The 12,834-nt window shown below is 38.7% G+C and overlaps 1 protein-coding gene across 1 annotated transcript in view; it reads right to left on the bottom strand.

Annotated features, from left to right (window-relative positions):
• Positions 1–217: 217 nt before the first annotated feature.
• LOC133557199 (melanopsin-A-like) overlaps positions 218–12,834 on the bottom strand; it is a 109,309-nt gene continuing 96,692 nt past the window's right edge. Inside the window, exons 10-11 of the mRNA XM_061907487.1 lie at positions 8,684–8,761; positions 218–1,236 (exon numbers count right to left, since the gene is read on the bottom strand). Coding sequence (XP_061763471.1) covers positions 1,036–1,236; positions 8,684–8,761 — 279 coding nt within the window. The 3' untranslated portion in view covers positions 218–1,035. The remainder of the gene's footprint in view (positions 1,237–8,683; positions 8,762–12,834) is intronic.

The raw sequence follows: 12,834 nt of genomic DNA, 5'->3' as shown, positions 1-12,834 counted from the left end.
GTACTCAGGTAATTGTCATCATAATGATAAAATAATAATAATAAAAATAATGACACCACAGAACTGTACCCTACTGTACTCAAGTAATTATCATACTTATAACAACAATAATAATTATAGTAATAATAATAATAATGACACTATAGAACTGTACCCAACTGTACTCAGGTAATTGTCATCATAATGATAAAATAATAATAATAATAATAATGACACTATAGAACTGTACCCTACTGTACTCCGGTAATTATCGTAATAATAATAATAGTAGTAATAATAATAATAATATTGATGATAATAATAATAATAATGGCACCACATAACTGTACCCTACTGTACTCAAGTAGTTATCATACTTATAATAACAATATAGGAATAATAATAATGACTATAGAACAGTACCCAACTGTACTCAGGTAATTAACAAAATAATAATAATGATAAAATAATAATAATAATAATACAGGTATTTCCTGTCCTAAAACCCCACCCCCCCATACTGTACAGTCAGTCATGTGACGACATGAGGAGAGCCAAAGGGCTGCAAAAGACCATTGTGGCGCCCCCTAAGGGTTGTGGCTAAGATGACTGGCATACATCTAACATTATCATCAGACCAACCTGCAAAAGCGTTTTTTTTGTTTAGTTTTCTCAATCATGTTCAAAAATGACACGCGTGTGCTTTTCAGTCTCCGAAAGGTGTGTACCGAATTTGGTGGTGATTCAGCAGGAAAAAAATAAAATAATAATGCGAGAAAATTCAAGCCAGTGCGATTATCGGCGCCACCGTGTATTTGCTAGGAAAATACTAGCACGTTCTAAGCACTTTAGCCTCTACAGATTTAGACCACGCCCCCTTTTGCAGCTGTTAGAGTGCAGGACCAGAACCAGACCCAGAGATGAAGTACGTGGCACTGTTGCAAATATAAAACGTCCCAGGTTTCAGGGCACGCTCGGGCTTGACGTTGGCACCACCAGCACGCCGGTAAGGGGAAAGTTCTGGAACGCGCGTACAAAGTCGACGGCGGCCGACGCTCACGCCGTCATGGTGGTGTCCAGCCTGCCGATGTCTAGGGACTCCTTAGCAACGGCGCTGAAGGTTTTGCTCAACTTGGGGTTGCCGTGGAAACCGGGCGGGCTGTGCAGTATGGACGGGCTGGATATGGAGGTGGCGATGACGGCGGGCGGCGCCCTAGAGAAGGTGCGCAGGCACAGCTCGTCCACCGTCCGACCCAGCTGCGTGGAGGGCATACAGACACAAAACATTTGGCAACGTAAACGCAGACCTCCACACTGGACTGGACTCTCACCGTTATCTTAGATCCACTATGGATTGGACTTTCACAATATCATGTTAGACCCGCCCGACATCCGTTGCCAACATATGCGGTCCTCTCCAAGGTTTCTCATAGTCATCATTGCCACTGTCACCGACGTCCCACTGGGGGGAGTTTTTCCTTGCCCTTATGTGGGCTCTACCAAGGATTTTGTTGTGGTTTGTGCAGCCCTTTGAGACACTTGTGATTTAGGGCTATATAAATAAACATTTATTGATTGATTGATTGAACCAAGTACAAACCCCAAAATCAGTCAAGTTGGCACATTGTGTAAATTGTAAATAAAAGCAGAATACAATCATTTGCATTTAACTTATATTCAATTGAATAGACTTCAAAGACAAGATATTTAACGTTCAAACTGGAAAACTTTATTTTTTGCAAATATTAGCTCATTTGGAATTGGATGCCTGCAACAGGTTTCAAAAAAGCTGACACAAGTGGCAAAAAAGACTGAGAAAGTTGGGGAATGCTCATCAAACACTTATATGGAACATCCCACAGGTGAACAGGCTAATTGGCAACGGGTGGGTGCCATGATTGGGTGTAAAAGCAGCTTCCGTGAAATGCTCAGTCATTCACAAACAAGGACGGGCCGAGGGGTCACCGCTTTGTGAACAAATGCGTGAGTAAATTAAGAACAACATTTCTCAACCAGCTATTGCAAGAAATGTAGGGTTTTCACTTTCTAAGGTCCATAATATCATCAAAATCCTCAGAGAATCTGGAGAAATCACTGCACGATTTTATGGAGCTTCGATCCCTCAGGCGGTACGGCATCAAAAAACAACAGTGTGTAAAGGATATCACCACATGGGCTCAGGAACCCTTCAGAAAACTGCAGTCAGTAACTACTGTTTGTCACTACATCTCTAAGTGCAAGTTAAAACTCTACTGTGCTGTGCAAAGCGAAAGTCATTTGTCAACAACACCCATAAACGGCGCCGGCTTCGCTGGGCCCGAGCTCATCTAAGATGGACTGATGCAAAGTGGAAAAGTGTTCTGTGGTCTGACGAGTCCACATTTCAAATTGTGTTTGGAAACTGTGGACGTGGTGTCCTCCAGACCAAAGAGGAAAATAACCATCCGGATTGTTCTAGGTGCAAAGTTGAAAAGCCGGCATGTGTGATGGTATGGGGGTGTATTAGTGCCCAAGGCATGGGTAACTTACACATCTGTGAAGGTACCATTAATGCTGAAAGGTAAATACAGGTTTTGGTGCAACATATGTTCGCCATCCAAGCAACGTTATCATGGACGCCCCTGCTTATTTCAGCAAGACAATGCCAAGCCACGTGTTACAACAGCGTGGCTTCATAGTAAAAGAGTGCGGGTACTTTCCTGGCCTGCCTGTAGTCCAGACCTGTCTCCCATGGAAAATGTGGCACATTATGAAGCCTAAAATACCACAACGGAGACCCCGGACTGTTGAACAACTTAAGCTGTACATCAAGCAAGATCGGGAAAGAATTCTACCTGAAAAGCTTCAAAAATGTGTCTCCTCAGTTCCCAAACGTTGACTGAGTGTTGTTCAAAGGAAAGGCCATGTAACACAGTGGTAAAAATGCCTTTTTTTGCAATGTGTTGCTGCCATTAAATTCTAAGTTAATGATTATTTGCAAAAAAACTAATTAAGTTTCCCAGTTCGAACATTTAGTATCTTGTCTTTGTAGTCTATTCAATTGAACATAAGTTGAAAAGGATTTGCGAATCATTGTATTCTGTTTTTCTTTACCATTTACACAACGTGCCAACTTCACTGGTTTTGTGTTTTGTTCATTATGAGCTGCTGTTCCACTCCTATCCTGTAGAGGGCAGTAATGAACGTGCCCATTAACAACTACTTGTCTGTTTTTTTCACTGCAGCTGAATTTGCTGCTTCCCACTTGGCTCCGATGCAGGCTGTATTTGTATATTTTAGTAGGTTTGGGGCGGTATCGCTCGGTTGGTAGAGTGGCCGTGCCAGCAACTTGAGGGTTCCAGGTTCGATCCCCGCTTCTGCCATCCTAGTCACTGTCCTTGGGCAAGACACTTTACCCACCTGCTCCCAGTGCCCCCCACACTGGTTTAAATGCAACTTAGATATTGGGAAAAGCACTTTGAGTCACTAGAGAAAAAGCGCTACATAAATATAATTCACTTCACTCGGGCTATGAATCTTTGGGCACCTAACGATTCCATCCGATTCCTGGGGTGACGGTTGCATTTGGAATTGATTCTCGGCTCAACACGATTCTTGATTCAAACATATTCTTGCACTGTAATATTTGCTTTAATAATTATACTCAAACTTTTCCAAAGCAGGCTACAGTTTAGAGAATCTCCTTTTGGTTGCATGCAAATAACCTAAAATATTCTCCTTTAATATTGATTTTCTTTACATTTTTCTTTTGCATTTAAAAAAACCGATGAGCATATTTAGAATCAGGATGAATACAGACTGCGATTCGGATGTGAATTGATACTTTTGTGCACCCCTTTGTTACTTTAGAGTATACTGTATTATATATTTGTAGTATTATGTTATATATTTGTAGTATTATGTCTTATATATTTGTAGTATTATATATTTGTAGTATTATGTCTTATATATTTGTAGTATTATGTCATATATTTGTAGTATTATGCCTTATATATTTGTAGTATTATGCCCTATATATTTGTAGTATTATGCCTTATATATTTGTAGTATTATGCCCTATATATTTGTAGTATTATATATTATATATTTGTAGTATTATGCCTTATATATTTGTAGGATTATGTCTTATGTATTTGTAATATGTCTTATATATTTGTAGTTTTTTTATATATTTGTAGTATTGTCTTATATATTTGTAGTATTATGCCTTATATATTTGTAGTATTATATATTTGTAGTATTATGTCTTATGTATTTGTAATATGTCTTATATATTTGTAGTTTTTTATATATTTGTAGTATTGTCTTATATAGTTGGGGTAATATGTCTTATATATTTGTAGTATTGTTTCTTATATATTTGTGGTAATATGTCTTATATATTTGTAGTATTATGTGTTGTATATTTGTAGTATTATATATTAGTGGTATTATGCCTTATATATTTGTAGTATTATGTCTTATATATTTGTAGTATTATGCCTTTTATATTTGTAGTATTATGTCTTATATATTTGTAGTATTATGCCTTTTATATTTGTAGTGTTATGTCCTATATATTTGTAGTATTACGTCTTATAAATTTGTAGTATTATGTCTTATATATTTGTAGTATTATGCCTTATATATTTGTAGTATTATGCTTATATATTTGTAGTATTATGTCTTATATATTTGTAGTATTATGTCTTATATATTTGTAGTATTATGTCTTATATATTTGTAGTATTATGCCTTATATATTTGTAGTATTATGCCTTATATATTTGTAGTATTATGTCTTATATATTTGTAGTATTATGCCTTATATATTTGTAGTATTATGCCTTATATATTTGTAGTATTATGTCTTATATATTTGTAGTATTATGCCTTTTATATTTGTAGTGTTATGTCCTATATATTTGTAGTATTATGCTTATATATTTGTAGTATTATGTCTTATATATTTGTAGTATTATGTCTTATATATTTGTAGTATTATGCCTTATATATTTGTAGTATTATGCCTTATATATTTGTAGTATTATGTCTTATATATTTGTAGTATTATGCCTTATATATTTGTAGTATTATGTCCTATATATTTGTAGTATTATGTCTTATATATTTGTAGTATTATGCCTTATATATTTGTAGTATTATGTCTTATATATTTGTAGTATTATGTCCTATATATTTGTAGTATTATGCTTATATATTTGTAGTATTATGTCTTATATATTTGTAGTATTATGTCTTATATATTTGTAGTATTATGCCTTATATATTTGTAGTATTATGTCTTATATATTTGTAGTATTATGCCTTATATATTTGTAGTATTATGCCTTATATATTTGTAGTATTATGTCTTATATATTTGTAGTATTATGCCTTTTATATTTGTAGTGTTATGTCCTATATATTTGTAGTATTATGTCTTATATATTTGTAGTATTATGTCTTATATATTTGTAGTATTATGTCTTATATATTTGTAGTGTTATGTCCTATATATTTGTAGTATTATGCTTATATATTTGTAGTATTATGTCTTATATATTTGTAGTATTATGTCTTATATATTTGTAGTATTATGCCTTATATATTTGTAGTGTTATGTCCTATATATTTGTAGTATTATGTCTTATATATTTGTAGTGTTATGTCCTATATATTTGTAGTATTATGCTTATATATTTGTAGTATTATGTCTTATATATTTGTAGTATTATGCCTTATATATTTGTAGTATTATGCCTTTTATATTTGTAGTGTTATGTCCTATATATTTGTAGTATTATGCTTATATATTTGTAGTATTATGTCTTATATATTTGTAGTATTATGCTTATATATTTGTAGTATTATGTCTTATATATTTGTAGTATTATGTCTTATATATTTGTAGTATTATGCCTTTTATATTTGTAGTGTTATGTCTTATATATTCGTAGTATTATGCCTTTTATATTTGTAGTGTTATGTCCTATATATTTGTAGTATTATGCTTATATATTTGTAGTATTATGTCTTATATATTTGTAGTATTATGCCTTATATATTTGTAGTATTATGCCTTATATATTTGTAGTATTGTTTTATATATTTGATTTATTTTTAAGATTTTATCTAATTGTTTTTATAATTTCACCCTACTGTTTTTTGTAAAAAAATATGAGTGACCCGTATTGCATTGTTTTATTTTTATTTAGAAATGTTTGATTTAATAGTAAAATGTTAAAGCCAATTAATCCCCAAGTACATTTCAATTTCACTTTCATTAATTAATCATTATTAATTATATATATACTGACTTTCCTTGGATTGCCGCGGGGGCGCTAATTAATTTAAAACCTCTTCCCCCTCCAACGCTTACCAAAGGCATGCGGTAAATTTAGGCGTGCGCTTATACATTTGAGTGTGATGTAAGGATACCATCATGAAAAGCACATTTAATAAAAAAAATATTATGGTCTTACCTTTACTTATAAATGAAGTCCATGTGCAGCTCCTTCTGATCAAAAGCATCGATAACTTGTTTATAGAAGTCTTCCTTATCTTTTTTTCAGTTTTAAAAGTCTCTCTGTCTCGATGGAAATCTTCCTTTATTACTTCCTGTTTCGATTGAAAGTCCAGTTTAGAAAACTGTTTTATTTTAGATATGTAATCCTCCATGTTAAAAGTGCAAGCGAGAGGGAAAAATAAACGATCGCTGCTCACTCTTGCTGCTTGTTGTCACTTCTTCTGCAGCCGAGTAGTCGCAAGAAGGATCACTAGCGCCCTCTACCACCAGGAGGCGGGAGTCATTTAATGACTCATATTTGACACACGCAGCTACGGTATATTAATAAAACATAGCTGCTTACTGTTCTTTTTAGCATATTCAATAGCTTGGACCTTAAATCCTACTGAATAGCTCTTAATCTTCTTCCCTTTATACGATTTCAAATGATTTAAATCAGCTTCCTGAATGATGACAGGTGAAGTGTCACTCATGACGTGACAAGTTTGACTTGGCGGAAATTCTAAGCATATGCTAATTATATTGCGAAACAAGTTTGACCCGGCGGAAATTCTAGACATGAGCTAATAAAAATAATGTTTGGCGAAACGAGTTCGACCCGGCGTTAATCCTGAGTCGCCGGTAATGCTAGGCATACGCAAATTTTTTTTTGCAAAAGGAGTTTGACCCGGCAGTAATTCTAGGCAGGCGCATACTATATACCCGGCGGAAATTCAAGGAAATACGGTATATATTTTAAATATAATAAATTCAATTCAATTAGGGCTTCACGGTGGCAGAGGGGTTAGTGCGTCTGCCTCACAATACGAAGGTCTTGCTGTCCTGGGTTCAAATCCAGGCTCGGGAACTTTCTGTGTGGAGTTTGCATGTTCTCCCCGTGACTGCGTGGGTTCCCTCCGGGTACTCCCGCTTCCTCCCACTTCCAAAGACATGCACCTGGGGATAGGTTGATTGGCAACACTAAATTGGCCCTAGTGTGTGAATGTTGTCTGTCTATCTGTGTTGGCCCTTCGATGAGGTGGCGACTTGTCCAGGGTGTACCCTGCCTTCCGCCCGATTGTAGCTGAGATAGGCGCCAGCGCCCCCCGCGACCCCGAAATGGAATAAGCGGTAGAAAATGGATGGATGGATGGAATAAATTCAGTTAATTTATTAATAAATATATGTATTTTAAATGAATTTCTTACATCGTGTTTGTCATATTTTTCGGTATAGCTCGGTTGGTTGAGTGGCCGTGCCAGCAACTTGAGGGTTCCAGGTTCGATCCCCGCTTCCGCCTTCCTAGTCACTGCCGTCGTGTCCTTGGGCAAGACACTTTACCCACCTGCTCCCAGTGCCACCCACACTGCTTTAAATGTAACTTAGATATTGGGTTCCACTATGAAAAAGCGCTTTGAGTCACTAGAGAAAAAGTGCTATATGAATATAATTCCCTTCATTTCACTTATTATATAATTAAACCATATTGCTCTATAATTTGTGATTTTTTATTTATTTATTTGTATTTCTTATGTATTTTTATTTTGCCAGTTCTTTTTCCGACATAACCCCAGACAAACTAGACAAGTCTTTTCTTTTTTGCCTTATCTGTACTCTCCGCGGTCCACCTGTTGGTTCCCAAATTGGGTCGTCCGCCTGATAAAGGGTTAAAGTGAGAGAAAGTACCATTCATCACTTTGTGGCTCAGTACTTTCCTTTGCTGCTATAAACCTGTCAGGGGAGGACACAAAGCAGTCACAGCTAATCGCAGCATTGATTGTGTGGATTGATGGACACTCAACCTCTCCCTGCTCTAGTTTTAACATACAAGAACGCATCTGGTTTGCTCCTAACCGCCGAAAAGCAGCTCATTTGTACTTCACGAAGGTGTGATTTCTGTGTTTGCATGACATATTATCTATTTCATAGGAAAAGGTTATGAAAGCATCAATGGTACGCAAAGGTTTTTGCATTTGTGCCAAAGTATTTTTTTCCTGTGGTTGTTATGGTGTACAGACTTCATCTGGCTGCACATTTTCGACGCAAAAATGATTGTCGAGGTTTTTCAAGCAGGGTTTGGCCAGAAAAAACTAAACATTTGTGACGATTTGTCCAGGGTGTACCCCGCCTTCCGCCCGATTGAAGCTGAGATAGGCGCCAGCGCCCCCCGCGACCCCAAGAGGGAATAAGCGGTAGAAAATGAATGGATGGACTTACGCTGCAGGCGGGAAGATAATTTTGGTTCTTTGGTAGGCTGAGATCCGACATGAAGATGTCTTCAGGGTCTTTTGTAGCCTGAAAAGTCACACATGAACAAGTTGCATCAAATTAGGCCCCAAATTTGCATCATCTCTAACACACAATGGGGGTGAAGGAAAAATACCGGGGCTCAAAAGCCGCATTTTTTGGTAGAAAACAATTTTTTTAGATATATTGGCCGCTATAAGCCACAGGTGTACACATTGAGCATGGTCTCATCGTTCTCCTCCGCCTCCTCTTCAGGGACCGTGGCTGTTTCCTTTTCCAATTGTCTTTGGCTAGGAGCCTCCATCTTGTGCATTTTGTCAGGTTTTCTCCATGACGAGAGTGAGTCCATAACAGGCTAAATGGCCGACTGAATGATTGAGTGAGTGTGTTTGTGAACCATTACATTAGTCTGATGTGGTGAGGCTACATTTATTGGCGGCGTGAGAAGGAAAAGCCGCATTTTTGGGGAAAGAATATTTTTTTTGATATATTGGCCGCTTAAGTCTATAAGCTACAGGTGTACACATTGAACATGGTCTGGTATTTCTCCTCCGCTTCCTGTGCGGGTACCGCCGCTGTTTCCTTTTTCAAATGCTTGGTCAATCGTCTTTGGCTAGAAGCCTGCGTCTTGTGCATTTTGTCACGTTTTCTCTATGACGAGAGTGAGTCCATAACGGGCTAAATGGCCGACCGAATGATTGTGTGAGTGTGTTTGTGAACAATTACATAGGTCGGATGTGGTGAGGCTACATTTATTGGCGGCGTGTGTAGCTCGTGAACCCGTTAAAAATCCACCAATTAAACAAAGTTGCATCAAAACAGGCTCCAAATTTGCATCATCTCTAACACACAATGGGGGTGAAGGAAAAATACCGGGGCTCAAAAGCCGCATTTTTTGGTAGAAAACAATTTTTTTTAGATATATTGGCCGCTATAAGCCACAGGTGTACACATTGAGCATGGTCTCATCGTTCTCCTCCGCCTCCTCTTCAGGGACCGTGGCTGTTTCCTTTTCCAATTGTCTTTGGCTAGGAGCCTCCATCTTGTGCATTTTGTCAGGTTTTCTCCATGACGAGAGTGAGTCCATAACAGGCTAAATGGCCGACTGAATGATTGAGTGAGTGTGTTTGTGAACCATTACATTAGTCTGATGTGGTGAGGCTACATTTATTGGCGGCGTGAGAAGGAAAAGCCGCATTTTTGGGGAAAGAATATTTTTTTGGATATATTGGCCGCTTAAGTCTATAAGCTACAGGTGTACACATTGAACATGGTCTGGTATTTCTCCTCCGCTTCCTGTGCGGGTACCGCCGCTGTTTCCTTTTTCAAATGCTTGGTCAATCGTCTTTGGCTAGAAGCCTGCGTCTTGTGCATTTTGTCACGTTTTCTCTATGACGAGAGTGAGTCCATAACGGGCTAAATGGCCGACCGAATGATTGTGTGAGTGTGTTTGTGAACAATTACATAGGTCGGATGTGGTGAGGCTACATTTATTGGCGGCGTGTGTAGCTCGTGAACCCGTTAAAAATCCACCAATTAAACAAAGTTGCATCAAAACAGGCTCCAAATTTGCATCATCTCTAACACACAATGGGGGTGAAGGAAAAATACCGGGGCTCAAAAGCCGCATTTTTTGGTAGAAAACAATTTTTTTTAGATATATTGGCCGCTATAAGCCACAGGTGTACACATTGAGCATGGTCTCATCGTTCTCCTCCGCCTCCTCTTCAGGGACCGTGGCTGTTTCCTTTTCCAATTGTCTTTGGCTAGGAGCCTCCATCTTGTGCATTTTGTCAGGTTTTCTCCATGACGAGAGTGAGTCCATAACAGGCTAAATGGCCGACTGAATGATTGAGTGAGTGTGTTTGTGAACCATTACATTAGTCTGATGTGGTGAGGCTACATTTATTGGCGGCGTGAGAAGGAAAAGCCGCATTTTTGGGGAAAGAATATTTTTTTGGATATATTGGCCGCTTAAGTCTATAAGCTACAGGTGTACACATTGAACATGGTCTGGTATTTCTCCTCCGCTTCCTGTGCGGGTACCGCCGCTGTTTCCTTTTTCAAATGCTTGGTCAATCGTCTTTGGCTAGAAGCCTGCGTCTTGTGCATTTTGTCACGTTTTCTCTATGACGAGAGTGAGTCCATAACGGGCTAAATGGCCGACCGAATGATTGTGTGAGTGTGTTTGTGAACAATTACATAGGTCGGATGTGGTGAGGCTACATTTATTGGCGGCGTGTGTAGCTCGTGAACCCGTTAAAAATCCACCAATTAAACAAAGTTGCATCAAAACAGGCTCCAAATTTGCATCATCTCTAACACACAATGGGGGTGAAGGAAAAATACCGGGGCTCAAAAGCCGCATTTTTTGGTAGAAAACAATTTTTTTTAGATATATTGGCCGCTATAAGCCACAGGTGTACACATTGAGCATGGTCTCATCGTTCTCCTCCGCCTCCTCTTCAGGGACCGTGGCTGTTTCCTTTTCCAATTGTCTTTGGCTAGGAGCCTCCATCTTGTGCATTTTGTCAGGTTTTCTCCATGACGAGAGTGAGTCCATAACAGGCTAAATGGCCGACTGAATGATTGAGTGGGTGTGTTTGTGAACAATTACATTAGTCTGATGTGGTGAGGCTACATTTATTGGCGGCGTGAGAAGGAAAAGCCGCATTTTTGGGGAAAGAATATTTTTTTTGATATATTGGCCGCTTAAGTCTATAAGCTACAGGTGTACACATTGAACATGGTCTGGTATTTCTCCTCCGCTTCCTGTGCGGGTACCGCCGCTGTTTCCTTTTTCAAATGCTTGGTCAATCGTCTTTGGCTAGAAGCCTGCGTCTTGTGCATTTTGTCACGTTTTCTCCATGACGAGAGTGAGTCCATAACGGGCTAAATGGCCGACTGAATGATTGTGTGAGTGCGTTTGTGAACAATTACGTAGGTCGGATGTGGTGAGGCTACATTTATTGGCGGCGTGTGTAGCTCGTGAACTCGTGAAAAATCCACCAATTAAACAAAGTTGCATCAAATTAGGCCCCAAATTTTGCATAAATCTCTAACACACAATGGGGGTGAAGGAAAAATACCGGGGCTCAAAAGCCGCATTTTTGGGGGAAAAACATTTTTTTTTAGATATATTGGCCGCTATAAGCCACAGGTGTACACATTGAGCATGGTCTCGTCTGTCTTCCCCACCTCCCCTGCGGGGACCGCGGCTGTTTCCTTTTCCAATAGCCCGGTCAATTGTCTTTGGCTAGGAGCCTCCATCTTGTGCATTTTGTCAGGTTTTCTCCATGACGAGAGTGAGTCCATAACAGGCTAAATGGCCGACTGAATGATTGTGTGAGTGTGTTTGTGAACAATTAATTGGTCTGATGTGGTGAGGCTACATTTATTGGCGGCGTGAGAAGGAAAAGCCGCATTTTTGGGGAAAGAATATTTTTTGGGATATATTGGCCACTCAAGTCTATAAGCTACAGGTGTACACATTGAGCATGGTCTGGTATTTCTCCTCCGCCTCCTCTTCGGGGACCGCTGTTGTTTCCTTTTTCAAATGCTTGGTCAATTGTCTTTGGCTAGAAGCCTGCGTCTTGTGCATTTTTGTCACGTTTTCTCCATGACGATAGTGAGTCCATAACGGGCTAAATGGCCGACTGAATGATTGTGTGAGTGTGTTTGTGAACAATTACGTAGGTCGGATGTGGTGAGGCTACATTTATTGGCGGCGTGAGAAGGAAAAGCCGCAATTTTGGGGAAAGAATATTTTTTTGGATATATTGGCCACTCAAGTCTATAAGCTACAGGTGTACATATTGAGCATGGTCTGGTATTTCTCCTCCGCCTCCTCTTCGGGGACCGCTGTTGTTTCCTTTTTCAAATGCTTGGTCAATCGTCTTTGGCTAGAAGCCTGCGTCTTGTGCATTTTGTCACGTTTTCTCTATGACGATAGTGAGTCCATAACGGGCTAAATGGCCGACTGAATGATTGTGTGAGTGCGTTTGTGAACAATTACGTAGGTCGGATGTGGTGAGGCTACATTTATTGGCGGCGTGTGTAGCTCGTGAACCCGTGAAAAATCCACCAATTAAACAAAGTTGCATCAAAATAGGCTCCAAATT

This window comes from Nerophis ophidion, linkage group LG08 (assembly GCF_033978795.1).
Source record: "Nerophis ophidion isolate RoL-2023_Sa linkage group LG08, RoL_Noph_v1.0, whole genome shotgun sequence".
NCBI lineage: Eukaryota > Metazoa > Chordata > Actinopteri > Syngnathiformes > Syngnathidae > Nerophis > Nerophis ophidion.
Note: the sequence above shows the minus strand (reverse complement) of the source record. Positions and strands in the feature narration are given on the sequence as shown.